Here is a 15,314-nt window from a genome sequence, read left to right as displayed (position 1 = left end):
GAGGAATTTTTAAGGTTTACATTCTGATGTCAATCACGTGCTAGTTGTGTTTGACAAATGTAACTGTATTTGGGTGACCTGCAGAGAGCGCAGCATGCGTGCGGTTCTGGCTCCCGCTCTGCTTCGTCTTCTTGGAACCGGCTTTGTGCAAGAGAGGGTGGAGGCTTTTTGTTCTATACAGGGAGATGGAGGACGTGATATGGATTGGAATCCTGAAGCTGCAGCTGCAGCTGCAGCTGTGGCTGCCGGAGAGGATTTGTTTGACCGTATTCTAAGTGTTTTACATGCACTTCTGAGTAGTACCTGGGCTGTTTGGTTGAAGCAAAAGCCCTCTAACAAACCTTTCAAGCCTGTCCGAGAGGTTCCACCCTTGGATAGGGAAGTGGTCAAATGTATGCAGGTTAGTTTCAGCCTCCTATGATAAGTTGAAGTTTTTGGCACAGGATGGGTGAAAGAAAAATTGTAATTCGTGCAAGATTCTGGCTATTGCAGGGTGATTTGGATCATATGCAGCTTCCTTCGATGGTGCGCGCTCGATTGCAAGCTGCTATGCCCATTTTAGCACCATCACCCACTCCTAGCATCTCTGCAGGTCCAGCTTCCGCACCTGTAGTGCAAACATGTGCCACAAGCATGAGCAACCCTGTAATGTTGGGGCCTTTGAATGGCTCTTACAGGCCTCCTGTTCGGCTGGAGAACAATTTCGGCAAAATAAAGCCAGCAGTAAGTCAGGAAACTGATACAGAAATTGATCCTTGGACGTTGCTGGAGGATACTAACAGTTCCAGCGGCTCCGGGGTTGCTGGTACCTGTGTCCTTAGCAGTGAAAATGGCAGTAATAAGGCTTGTGCCTGGCTTAAAGGAGCTGTAAGAGTCCGGAGAACAGATTTGACTTACGTGGGCTCCATAGATGATGACACTTGATTTAGTACCTGGTACAGCGATGCTTTACCATTTCAAAGGCATGCTACACAAGCATCATTGCTTGATTCTTCGGCTGGCAAAGGTTTCTTGTCACATTGCCTGATTCTTGAGCTGGGAAAGGTTTCTCATCAAGATGCCTATACAAGTACGTCTGTGCTTGGTAATGACACCCATTCTTCGCATGCAGCCCAGTTAAGAGGATTGGGCATTGTGTTGAAGAGGTGAAGACCAAGAGGAAGATGATGTTGTCAACAAGTTCACTAACCAGGCTCAAAGGGTACAGTAAGCGGTCTTGTTTTCCTATTGGTCTTTGCTGGAGTACAAAGGGGATAGTGGGTGAAGTCCATGCATTTTGGCTGGTTTTGGTGAAGCTAATCTTATGACTATCGGCTGAAAGTGCTGTTTCTGAGTGTAAACATGAAGGCACTGTAAGATCATGCAAGGAGCTGCATGAACTTTTGGGCTTTTGCTTGTAAACTGGTTCCGTAGCAGATGGAAAGGTGCCAACAGGAAACCAGGAGTTGTTCTCAACACAGGATCATCCGCTGCTGGTGCCTCTTGTACTGAGATTTTATCACTGTACCATATATGTGTCAAAGTTGGTGTATATCAAATTTCTTACCTTTGTAGGGCTGCAGTCTAAAGAAATATTTCATTTGCACTCGAAGAAGGTGCTTACAGTAAGAGTTCTGATACAAGCGATGTTTTGCGAGGAATCAAAACATTGCCTACAAGCCTTTCATGTGCTCATCAATATACTGCATGTTTTTTGGGTACATGGCTCAAGCCATTTGTTAGCCCCTCTGGAAAATGCGTCATGGTCGATTGTCAGTATTTTTTGATGATAATAATTCCATGTATTACTATCAGCACCGGCGTATTGTTTCATAAGCATATTGTGAATCACCTTGCAGGGGCAGAACAATATTGAAAAGCCATCATCAAAAATCACCCCACAATTTTTTGGCAATGGACCACAGGGTTTCTGCAATCAAGGTAAATTCTAATGTTCTGGCTTCAATTTGAATCAACTTCGAAATTCTCTCTATTGCTTCATAATTTCTGTTGAATGCTGGAGCAAGTTGAAGATTTATTCTTGCAGCCTGCTCTGGATGGAAAGCCTCAAAATCGTTCAGAGGTTTGTAAAATAATGGGAGGTTGGGGCAGGTGATTAATTTGTTGAAGATTACATACATAAGTGGGTGCCTCCTTTTTTTGTGCTTTTGATATGCCTATGAAGCAAAGTTTAGGCATGTGCTGAGCCGGCCTAGATGGCATGAGTTTAAATAGCATATCTTGGTTCTGAAGGGCGTACTGTGGATGGCAACATGCGCATTGCTCGAAAGAACATGGTCTAATCTTGAAGTTCAGCAATACAGACTTTGCCCACCGTGTAAACAGAAGATTAAGTTAGTATATGTTTAAAGGGTGAATAGACTAAGTTTGTCCGGGTTAGAAATGCTGTTATAGTTTTAACTGTTCGTATAGATAAGCATTGCTGGCGCATATGAACAAGTCCTCCATCAAGAGGTGGTTTGGCCAGATTTTCTGCTTGCTTGGCTTGTTCAAGATTTGGGAAATCTTCTGCAGATGTTGGGAGTGCTTCTGGTGGAGGCTTCTTCACACTCTTCCTCGTCTTCAAATGCTAGTGTGGTTCTCCTTGTTGGATGGTCCGAATCTTTCTTTTAGTTGGATTTCTCATTCTCCCACTGGCATGTTTATTTGGCTCAAGGTGCCAATTTTTTAGAAGTCAGAGAGCTCCATTGTATCGGCTTACCCTTTGTCTTCCCTTTGTATCAGCTTTCACCCCACCCCTACCCACTATTTTCTTTTCAGTTCTTTGTACTTTCCGTACCCAGACCTGGTATTAGATTCACCACATGTAACCTTTTGGTCTTGTAGGTCATTTTGGCCTTTTGAAGACGTTAATATTACATTTCATTTCTCTCTCTCTCTCTCTCTCTCTCTCTCTCTCTCTTTGTTTCAGCTTTGTATCAGCTAACCCGTTATTTCAGCCCTCACCCCGTCTCCGCTCCCAACCTATTTCGCCTGAGTTTCAATTTAGAATTGTACTTTTTGTACTCGGACACTTATCAGATTCACTAATTGTACTTTTGGTCTCATAGGTCACTTTGGCCTCTTGAAGACGTTGATATAACATTTCATTTCTCTCAAGAATTACGGAGCAGTATTTACTCTCCCTTGTCTTTATTGTCAAATTTGTCAGTTGTATCATGGCCCTCTGCCTAGTTTCTATCAGCTTCTCAGCTGTACCAGCTCTCCAGCTGTGACATTGCTCATGGCCTTTGTATTAATACATGCTCTAGACATAGGCTCGACAAGGGCACCAATAGCTTATGATCTCCTCAAGAATTTCGTATGTGGTTTTGTATCAAATGCTTTGTGAAGATCTACAAATGCTTTGGGTGGATAAAAGCGTATCAGCTTAGCCATGGCAAGTATCAGGGGAGGTAATTTGCATCGGCGGTTGGTGCTCATGAAACTCCAAAGTCCTCTTACTATCCTTTCCTACGAAATTTCATACAATTTTGCTTGTTATTTAGCCATATATTCTCCTTGTACAAGTTGGCGAAAAAATGTTCAAGCATGCTTGTGCATGAATAGCAAGTCATGCGGTACATTATCACGGTTGTGTAGTAGATGACACTTTACGAGAAAGCATAAGAAGTTGAGCAATACGATATAATTGAAAGAAGAAGAAAGAGGGAGAGGAAAAGAGAACAACTTTTTGTAATTTAATCAAATGATGTATATGATTGGGTACGTCCATTTTGAATTGTTCACTAGATGCATGTGAAATAGCCTCTGCAAACCATATTGAAGGGATTGAGATAAATGCGATTGTGAATGTCAAAATAGCATGATTTGTAGCTATACCAATCGGCTTGCTTGAAATTTCAAACCTTTGAATGTCTCAGATCAAACTCTTTTCAATGTTCCTCTTTTTCTTTATATTCTGTATTTTTACCAAAAGCGCTCGCTCGAGAGGTGATTAGAGCGAGCTTTTGGGAGGGAATTTTTTTCGATCTTATCCATCTCTCTCTTTAAGAGAGAGGCTAAGACAACCCAGTAGATGGCTAATCTGGTCAAACTAAATGCAGAAAGTTGTATCAAATGTGCCTCATGGAGATGGGATAGGGAACAAAGTGTGTAAAAAAGGCTTCTTTTACTCTGTAGCTCCAGTATCCCTCCCTCTCACTCTCTCTACCACTCTATCTCTATCAGAGCTTTAAGTCAATTATGCACATATACAATTGTATGTACCTATATAAATGGCACACTATCTTCCAAGCTGTGCATATGCATAAACATCTGTCTTGCTCTTTCTCTCTACAAGTCTATTCGAGTTTATTCTTTAGAGAAATTTTAAGCAATTTCATCGAGCATTTTCACCTCTCTCTCTCTCTCTCTCTCTCTCTCTCTCTCTCTCTCTCTCTTTCATACATAGTCTCAGCTTTAAGTCACTTATGCACAGACAGAGGTAGTCTCCCTGTTTCTCTTCCGTGTGTGTGTGTGTGTGTGTGTGTGTGTGTGTGGCCGACAAACTCTCTCCCTCTTTCTTAATACATGTCTCAACCTATTTATTGTTAACCATCTCTCCCTCTCTTGCTCTCTATCTCTCAGCCACCTCTCTCTCTCTCTCTCTCTCTCTCTCTCTCTCTCTCTCCTACAAACTCTCCAGCGAAACCAAATTTGACTTTGTTTAGACGATGTTGGTCACTTTACAATTATGTACATACAAGTAATCAATAACGTAATTATAATGAATTATTGCAAAATATGTCTAGAAATTACAAGGTAAAATTAGACCACATGGATTGGGTGTTCTTTGGATACAGTACTTATAGGGACCTCATGAGTTTTGATTACGTAGTATGACGACAATTGAACACTCGAAGTAGATCTTCGTTGGTGAGTTTGCTTTGATAGATAAACATGTTATGGTTCATATCCAAGCCAAAGAAGTGAAGGAAAAGAAAGTAAATATACTTGCAAGCCATGTTAGTTCACTCTGTGCTGCTCGATCTACAAAGTCTCCACATATACAAATTGGACTACTTGCGATGTGAACTTTATACATCTCGTCTCGGAACTGTGGATTGGTTGTTTCATCCATAAATTTGTCATGAATGTTTGCCTTAAAAACAATATTCCGTACAATTTGAGCTTCCATTGTAGTTGTTGAGTCAATTCGCTTGGAGGCTTGAATTGAGATATCTGGTCAATAACGTACATTGCATGTTTCTGTAACTGCACTCTTGTTCATTCACTAGAATTGTTCCCAGCTCCATAGCATTGTTGGGTCCACCATTAAAAACCGTGTGGATTTCTCTCCAGTTTGGTCCTACCTCATCCGCCATGAATCCTCTAAAACCAGTTGGATGGTATCCGTTGTCAAGTAGCGGTACACTCATCATTTCCCAAATTTTGATCTGTGCCGACGTGTCTTCTTTCATCTTATATAGTTTGCATTTCTTGATCTTTGCATAAGTACAGAGTTGGTCAATAGTTTAGATGAACAAGAAATGATTCATAGCTAGCTTAGAAAAGACTTACGTAGAATCGTACACATGTATAGCCATTGTTGTCTAACCCACAAGCCTACGTACATGGTCAAAGCAACCCTAACTTCTTCGCAAGTTTGCATTGCCATCTTGTCGTATTCTATTGACTAGCTCAACACCTGACTTGAAATTGCAGGTCGACATTTAGAATACGTGACTTTTTTTCTTTGGATTTGTGCACTGCCTTGGAAACAACATGCCATGGAAATATCTGTACCTACACGTGTTCTTCAATCTAAGAAAGTGAGACTCTGCTCTAACTCCAATCCTCGTATTAGTGGCTTCTTTCATCATGTGCTTAAATCTGAAAATGCAGTTAGTATGTTATTGTCAAATTGTATACACATTCACTCTCGTCTTACAAAATTTGAAAGAGTACCTTTGTGTATGTATCAATGGTCTTATCCCTTCCAAGAGGGAGAGAAGTTCATTGCTATAACATTGTTCTCCTTTTTCACAAACAACTGCTTCTATTACCATGTGTTTTACAAGGTTTAGTTACAAATGCCTATGGCTAGTCGTAGGTATTTTGGAGACCACACAGGAAATAAGCCCTCTCATTTATTGGATTGCAGATTGCAACACACGTTTGGCATTCAAGTGGTTGTGGCTTTCAAGATGGATGAACAAATGGGTCCAGTTGTTCTCAGGAAGTAAGTAATAAACAATGCAAGGGCATTCCTGAAGTAGGACTGGACTTTGCCCCCACTGAGATCACTTTAGAGTTCCATTTGTTGAGCCATGGACGAAATTGACGTTATCAACATTCCCATCCATGATGTTTTCATTTGGATGTCCGTTTATTGCTCTGATTGGCCAAGTACTATTGTTGCAGATGAAGTGTCCACCACATTTAATTCCTATGATGATAGTCAGATACTTCACTCTTCATTGTAGAGGTTTCACCTAGTAATGTCCATCATACATTTTGTCCATTCCAACCATTTGGAAACATCATGTGGAATAGAATTCATCTTGTAGATGCAATTATCGTTATATTCTTGTGGCACTTTAACCACCTTTTTCCTAATTGAGCACCATGACATCATTCTGCACAACTTGGGGTATTGGTGGCTATTGAGCACTTTGTGCTCTAGAGTACTTTTTTGACTCTCGTGTTAACTTGCATGAATGCTATGATCTTTGTTTTCTTCTTTGATCCAAACTTCTTTCATAGAAGTTTCGCAAACAGAGGTAGAATCTTGTGTTTTTTTTTTTTTGTTAAGAAGACTATCAAAAGCATTTTTTCTTTAGACGAGTTGTCAGATAGCTCTACATTTCTATGTTTGAAGTGGTGGAGATAGAATTTCCCACATTGCTAATTGAGCTTTTATATAACACCAAGAGGAATCTCATAGATAGGGACAAGTCCAATATGAATCGAAACTGATCCCCAAATGGCACACCATCTTTCACTTGGGTTTGTATGTCTCCCTCCTCGATAGACACGACTGACATTTCACTATTATTGCACCCCCAAAATCTCTAGGGTTAACCATTGCAAACCTTTTTGAACAATCAAGGAATAGTGGCTCAACACAAACCGTATCCAAAAACAAACTACCCTTGTAGGTTGAGAAAGAGGACATGTCTGCGAGAATGGTGGCTAGTTGAAATTTGTTAACTATGAAGGTGTATTTATAAACAATTTGTACAACTTATATCTTTTTTCTCATATGTATCCATCTCCCCCTTGAGGCATAATATCTCTTGCTCTCTCTCCCTCTGTAGTAATCTTATTCTCCCTCTTTCTCTCCCTCTCTTTAATTGTTTCTTTCTCTCTCCTTTTCAAAAAGATCCATCCTTCACATTCACACATTTAACAGGGGTTCAGACGGTGCACTCTTTGTTGGCGCACTTTCGGTGATTTCAATCACCACCTTGGGCAACATGACGAGCAAAGAAAGACTACAACCCCCAAGAACCTTGTGAGGATAGGTCGAGCTTTGCGGCTGTCTTGGTAGCTCCAATCAAGCTTGACCGCATCGAACACCTCCAAGCGGCCCTCGATCGGATCATGGAAAAGAAGTGCGACCTGAAAGCTTGCATTAATGATCTTGAGGCACGATTCGACTCTATGATTGGACTTGCCACGGACAAGGTAAAGGAAGTTGAGGCTGAAGTTACCAAGGTTCTCACGGTCACACTTGCCAAAGTGGAGACCTGCGTAAAAATGGAGCTCGAAGAGAATGCCCTCAAGGTCCACTTTGGAGGACTAGCCCAAGCCTGGACAAGTACGAAGAAGACTTCTCCTAACGCATCAAATTTGTCAACAAAACCCTTAAGCCGGTTCACATCGACTTCGAAGTAGTAGAAGGAACTACCAACAAGCTCAACATCAAGCACACACCGAGTGGACATGCTATACTCGAGTTTATGACCAAGGAGGGAGGAATTTGGCTACTCCAACAATCATGCCTCCTAAAAGACACCAGATTTTGGATTGTCGAGGAACTTACTCCGGCTCAAATCAAATGCAGAGGTGAGGAGCTCAAGAAAGTGTGATCAACATGAGCCCAAGGCAAGTAGGCAGTATACGGCGGAGGGAAGGCCGTCATACAGGAGTTTCTCTCTCCTCAGCCCTCCATCATGCTGCCAAAAACCACCTTCTAGCCTCCTAGTGTTCTCCCATCTTTTTAAAATTTTGTATCACATCCTGAGGTTGTGCTTTTCAAACAACTAGATCCTATTCCAGCCCTATCGACCCTTGGGCCTCTCAATGCCAACGTAACCATTACCCTCTCCGTCATGAGAGGAGACACCCTCTATATGCAGGTTTCTGGTCCCATGGATGATAAATTCATCTCTCTCTCTCTCTCTGTCTCTTTGTCTCTCTCTCTCTCTCTCTCTCTCTCTCTCTCTCTCTCTCTCCCCCCTAATATCTCTATCTCTAGCTCTCTTTCATTATCTTTCTCTCTCTCTTTCACTTGGTATGGAAGAGCCAAGAGGGATCTTCTACAGTGGTAGAGGACCATTTTGAGCATGGTAGGTGCATTCTCGAGGCGGGGTGGCCAAGGCAAAGGCTGAAGTTGCGTCACCAAAGCTCTCATAGGGAAGAGGCGAGAGGCTCTTTTGCACTGGTAGGGAACACATATGAGCGCGGTAGGCACATCTAATATCCTAAAACTAGATATGTTTTCCTTACATGTACTTGATAGCTTCATTAACAAATCTTTCAGCCCTTCTAGTTGTATCAGTCCAACAGTTATGCCCTAGCTGCTTTTGCAAGCACCATTCTTAATCCTCATGCATTCAAATTTTTGTGTCGTCTCTAACATGTTAGCAACTGCATAAGCGTCACTCATTAACACATGTTGTAGCAACTTTTTGTGCTTTCGTAAAAAAGCACCACATTTGGCATACATATGAAAACAATTGGAAAGCACAACATGTTTCCAAGAGCCTTTGAGTAGAAATCCATCCAAGGAGCACACTGAGAAAGAAGGTTGCAATAGGGGAGTTGCCCTCCTGTTGCATCCCAACAAAAACAGTTCAAAGCTTCCTCGGCTTGCCGTTGTTGGTATACCCTCTTATAAGAGCATTCCAAGAGACTTTGTTTAATGGGAAATCTCAATTTGCACTAATTCCTTGCATTAGTGATGTTGGGCATCTCCTGCACTTACCCGCTGCAAGAGTCGACATCCCAGGGAGGATGCCCTTCAAGAAGTTTTAGTGATATTGTGAGGAGATCACATTTGGCATATATATTGATAAAGACACCACCAAGCATGACATTGTACTCTTGACTAGCAATCACATTGTGAATTCTGATAGCCATGTGAAAGTCTTCCATAAGACCACATGCCTTTAAGGTGCAAGGATAGGTGAATGCATTTGGAGAAAGAGGTTTCATTAAAACAATCAAGAGATTTCTTTTGACAGGCGTATTGGCAATATCTTGCAACCAACACGTTGCAGATGATGGAATTCTGAAGATAATGCCCATAAAGAACTTTTTATGATTTGGTGACATTACCACATTTGGCATACTTATCAACCAAGCATTGCCAAGCATGACATTCTTCAGCAAGAGCGTCGAACCAGGTATCTTCTCATTAATTCTCTCACCCATGTCAACGGCTTGCATAAGGCCACTGGGCAAGGTACAAGCATATGTACTCAGACTGAATTTGGAGAGACACATCCTTTAACACTAGAATGGTAACCTAACAGGACATAAAAGTGTCCTTTCAGGGTTTTGGGAAAAAATTCCAAAACCATATTAGATCCACTCATTTTGAAAAATCCTTTCATGAGCTTATAGTTCAATAACTACTACATATGGAAAAAATGAGAAACTTGTAATTTTTCTCATCCCTTGGTCACTACAAGCCTCCAAAGTTGATGGACTGGTGCATTTTGCCCAAAACAACAATTTCTTACGGTTGATTGCATATAAATAAGAGTGGGGATTTTTGTAGGACATGAGATAAAATGCCCCGTTCACTTCAATGGGTTGGAGACCAAAATATATGGTTTCTTTTATCTCACTATTTTTTTTTTGGGCAAAAAAAAAGGTACAAAAAAGTTGCATTTTTGCCATTCTACGGACCTATCGTCAAAGTTTCTATAGTCACGCTCAATACAGATACTATATACATGTTTTCTTAGTTCCCTTTGGGCCTTTGGATTCAAAAGGAGCCATGGAGCATGTCAAAAGGATAATGGATCTCTTACAATTGGAACCTTGGGGGCAATGATAAAGTGCTAAATACAACAAACATGAAAAAACTGGGTTTAGCATTATGACCTCTAGAAACCCATAGAAACTACTCAATATCTAGCCAAGTTTGTAGTCTATGATTAGATATGGTTTCTACGTACAAAATACACACAATTGGCCTAAGAAACTAGCAATATTGAGAAAGTTATACTTGCTACTCTAAAATGTATCGTATTCTTCAGCAATCAAAAAACTCAACCATCATCATATACTATGCTATATAGCATATTAGTCCCCCAAAACTCAAGGAAGATTAGCTTTATGTTATATATTACACTTACACAATCAAAATTGAATTTGGATATCAAGAAAGCCCCCAAAAAAATCATAAAAGTGCTAATTTTGGCCAAAAAACAGGATTATGCAATTCTTGTAAATTGGTCATAACTTTCAATTTTAACACTTAGCTCTCCCTACAAGCCTCAAAACATGTTGAGAACTATGAAGGCCTAACCTCTAGCCATCTAAACCTCACAAACATGAAGTTTAGAGTGGTATAGTTGCCAAAAATAGAAAAAAAGCCAAAAACAGGACCCGTTTTTTCACACAGTTTAGGTTCAAAAATGTTGTGCAAGAGTAAGGTTAATGGTGAGATCGACACTCCAAAAAAAATGCTAAGTTTTTTTCAGCTCATAAGGCAACTTTGTGGATATATAGCACCTAGAAATCCATTCTCATACTCTTCAAATAATTCAAGCAAAATGGTCACTTAACAGGACACAAAAGTGTCCAAGGACATAAAAGTGTCCTGTTACCATTCTAGTGTTAAAAACTACCTAGAGATTTCTGGCCGTGCTCCTGTCGTGTACATCCCACAATCAGTGCATTCCAAGTGGCAATATTCCGTACAAGAAGCTCCTCAAGCACTTTTTGTGCTTTCTCAAGTGCACCACATTTGGCATACATATCGATCAAGACACTGCCAAACACGACATCCTTTCTCAACACCCTTTGACTAACAATATAGTTGTGAATTTTTGTGCCCATATTAGCATCTTGCGTAGAGACACATGCCGTGAAGATGCATGCATAGGTGGTTGCATTTGCTAAAAACAGACGAGCTTTCTCTTGTGGCAAATCCTACAATCACTGCATTCAAGGAGTCCACACTCTAGATAGGTAGTTGAAAACAGCCTAGAGCTTTTTGGCCCTGCTTCTGTTTTGTGTATCCTACGACCAATGCATTCCAAGAGTCCACACTCCAGACAGGAAGCTCCTTGAGCACTTGCGTATAGCCACATGACTTCAAGATGTAAGCATAGCCTTTAAGACAAAAATAAATATGGAGGGATACACTTGCTTTGCATCCGTTGAAAATAGCCTAGAGCTTTTTGGCCTTGCTCTTGTTGTGCACATCCCACAATCAATGCATTCCAAGAGGCAACATTCTCGACAAGAATCTCCTCAAGCACTTTTTGTGCTTTCTCAAGCGCACACATATGGCATACATATCAAGCATTTCCATAGCTTGAACAAAAACAAAGTGAGCAAAGGAGAATTTGAGCAAAAATGACCAAAACTCTGATATTCTACCATCATAAAAGAAATCAAAACAATCATACAAAGTATGGCTAAAACATCCGGAGAGATAAGAGACTGTGTTATTGCTATAAAAATGTTAACAAGTAGTCACAAAATTTCTATTGACCACAAGATTCCTACAATGAGCCCACACAAAAGATGGAAGATGAATTACTTTCAGAAGCTATATATTCTTGATTTCTACAACCAATAGGATATTACAAGCACCAGTAAACAAACAACTGTTTCTTTTAGTGCTACATGAAATTATTAAAAAAACATGTATAGAAAACATAAGTTTGAGCTCAAAACAAAGAATTTTACTTAAAATAAGGGATCCATGCGCCTCATATATCACCCAAGTAGGAGATGTTTGACTTAAAAAGGATCTAATCCCCTCCTAAAATATTTATATTTACACAAAGTAGTTCATTGTTATTTCTGTACATAACAATATGAGAGATAAAATATAATCATTTTGATTTTATCATTGTATTTAAAATGTCTCAAAATATTAAATGTAAATATCCATATGTTTCATTATGAGTTTAGAGACAAAATTTGATTTCAAAATGAAGTAAAAAGCTAATTTAAATTTTTATATATATTTTTAATAGAATTTGATAATTTTGAGCACATTGTTGCATCCGAAACATCCCAAAACCTTAGAAACGACTGCCCATATGCCTCTTTCTTACACTCAGAGACGGGGTTTCGGGACCTTTTTTTTTGGTGTTAGAATGAGGCATATGGGAATTTGTCTCTAGGATTTGGGGCATTTTTCTATGAAACGTCTGTAGTATGCACACATACCAATAAAGCTTCGTAGCTCGTGTAGATTCCTTGGATTAGGCCATCCTTTTATTACCTCTAACTTTGTTGGATTGTTACGGATGTTATCTCGAGAGATAATATGACCTAAGTATTGAATCTCTTGTAGGAAAAATTCACTCTTTTTTTAATTAATGAAAAGATTATTCTCTTTCAGAACTTGAAAGATTACTTGGAGACGTTGCTTATGCTCCTCAAGAGAATTGGAGTAGATAATAATATCATCGAAGAATACCCGAGTAAACTTGTGGTGGGGCCTAAGTTTTTTTTTCCATTAAGCGGTTGAATGTGGCTGGAGCATTTTTCAAGCCAAAAGGCATGACAAGATATTCATAAAGACCAAATGTCGTGCAAAAAACGGTCTTTACAATATCTTCATTGACTATCCTTATTTGATGATAGCCACTTTTAAGGTCAATCCTATTGAAGTAGGTAGACCCTTGTAACCAATTAGATCTTCTACCTGTGGCATGAGAAATCTATTTTTGATAGTGATCCTATTTAGTGCTCTATAGTTAACACACATGCGATATGTGCCGTCTTTTTTTTGTACTAAAAGGACTAGTGAACAGAATGGAGAAGAGTTAGGTCTCACCATCCCTTTCTCTACCAGATCATGTACTTACCTCATGATCTCCTCTTGTTGAGCTTGTGAAACTCAATAAGGAGGCTTATTAGGTGGTGAACTCCCGGGAAGAAACTCAATGGTATGATCATCATTCCCTCATTTTGGGGGTAACTCTCTAGGGAAATCATCGATTAAAAAATCTTGGAATTTATTTAGGAAATTAGACAACTCTTGTCATAAAAACTAATATCTAATTCTCCCAAATGATTTTCTCATGTTAAACTGATCATTTAATATGGGGAAGTACCAGGGGAGTAAAAGCTAGAATACTGGTAAGGCTGCAAGACTGGTCTTTGTCAGGGATCCAAAGGAGGGAAAATAGGGATCCAAAGGGGGACAATGTGCAAGTGATCAATGTGCTTCAATGGGACTAAAAATACCTAAGGTTCAACCCCATTACGACTTCCATAGGCTAAGGTTCCTAATTTTAATTGTCCAAAGGCCAAATAGGGGAAATATTGGATGGTCATGGGAAGACTAAAAAGTGTTCCCACATCCCTAGGAAGGAGAGGGCGAGCCCTTATTGTATGGGATGAGAGAGAAACACACACACACACACACACACACACACACACACACACACACACACACACACACACACTAATGCTCCCCCTTTACACAAAGGGAATACTGGACACATGTCAGGCTCCTAGGCCAGTTGCCCCTAAGATCCCCTCAATTCCTATTGGATGGCCATAGAGGTGGACCAATGAGAATTAGGCTAGAGTAAAATTATTCTAATCAATTTAAAAATGCTTGATAAAAGAACCAATAGAAATTAAACTCCCTAAAGACTATTGGACAGTCTACCAAGGGGTCCAATGAGCACCCAACAACCCAATGGCTTGCCTGATTTCTATTGGCCAGAAGACTAAGAGGTCCAATGAGAGTTTAGTTGAATTATTTAATTACCTAAAGCTCTCACAAAAGGGGAAAGGGGGACACATGTCACAAGGCTATCCATTATGCTTCTAATTTGTGATTGGCTAAGCTTTACAGGAGCCAATGGGAGGCCAGCATGAGCAAATAGCAAGAGGGGTCGATCAAGATGAGAGAGAGGGCTGCATTTTACTCTAACACAATGCTAAACACACATACACACACACACACACACACACACACACACACACACACACACACACACACACACACACACACACACAAATCATGTGTGCAAGAAGAACTCCATCTCCTTCTCCAAGCATTGAGAAGTAGAGGCCTACACCAACAACTCTTGGCTATGGAATGCAAATCCAACCAAGAGCCAAGCTTCAATGGCATGCTCATCTCCTCTACCATGCTAATTACTAAGCTAAGCTATGCTATTAGAGTGATTATGTGAGGAGAATACTTCTTTCTCGTAAGATACACATTCTTCCTCTCAATCTTTCCTCATTCCCTGCTAGCTCTCACCATTTTTGAAGGTGTGTGAGGTCTTGGGTTTGAGGCTAGGGACACTAGGTGTGTTTTTCAAGCATAATTTGGTGCATGAAGCTTCCATCTTCATTGCACCAACGAGTTTTATCAAGGAAAACAAGAATTGTATTGTACAAAAGTCTCCTTTGATGGGAGAAGCTATAATACAAAGCCTTTATGGAGGGGGGACCGGATCCATGTAAATCCGGTCCTCAATTGTTGTCAATTGTTCTATCTCTCTCTCTTTTCGAGTATTGTCAATGCCAAATTAGCTAGGTGTAAATTACTATGTTGATTTCTCAAATTAAGTACTCTTTCAAATTAGGAACTTGTTTTTAATGAAATGCTCACTATGTTATCAATTTCTGCTACACACAAGTTACTAGTGCATTAAATGTTACATTGGTATTAGAGCTATTGGTTTCTCTTTTCTTGCTCAAGAAGAGAGGTCCTCAAGCTTGCTACAAATGGTTGGTGTTATTAATTGAGTAAGTAGAATAGGGGATTTTCATCCTTGAAGCACACTTGCTTTATGCAGTTAACGGGGATATCGTCGAGAGCTATGGTCTTAATAATGGAGTCCTACGGGGCTTGCCTATAGCTTAACCATTATTGAACTATTAGAAGCTTGACAAGAATCGGTGCTGTCTTGGCTCTGTTGAACCCTCTCTTCTATTCCTTGCAA

At 40.1% G+C, this 15,314-nt stretch overlaps 2 protein-coding genes across 2 annotated transcripts in view; both read left to right on the top strand.

Annotated features, from left to right (window-relative positions):
- CCT (RNA polymerase II transcription mediator) overlaps nucleotides 1-1,531 on the top strand; it is a 77,780-nt gene extending 76,249 nt beyond the window's left edge. Inside the window, exons 11-12 of the mRNA XM_086518564.1 lie at nucleotides 85-400; nucleotides 493-1,531. Coding sequence (XP_086374690.1) covers nucleotides 85-400; nucleotides 493-924 — 748 coding nt within the window. The 3' untranslated portion in view covers nucleotides 925-1,531. The remainder of the gene's footprint in view (nucleotides 1-84; nucleotides 401-492) is intronic.
- Nucleotides 1,401-2,145, top strand: LOC147453055 (uncharacterized; the record flags this gene model as incomplete). The annotated part of the gene is made up of 3 exons (XM_086518565.1): nucleotides 1,401-1,751; nucleotides 1,839-1,920; nucleotides 2,027-2,145. Coding segments are annotated over 3 exons (477 nt in total), but the record flags the coding sequence as incomplete, so codon positions are not given.
- Nucleotides 2,146-15,314: the final 13,169 nt, after the last annotated feature.

The sequence above is a fragment of the Adiantum capillus-veneris genome, chromosome 8 (genome assembly GCF_014529385.1).
Source record: "Adiantum capillus-veneris isolate H3 chromosome 8, ASM1452938v2, whole genome shotgun sequence".
Taxonomy (NCBI): Eukaryota; Viridiplantae; Streptophyta; class Polypodiopsida; order Polypodiales; family Pteridaceae; genus Adiantum; species Adiantum capillus-veneris.
This window is presented reverse-complemented; position numbering and strand designations above follow the sequence as displayed.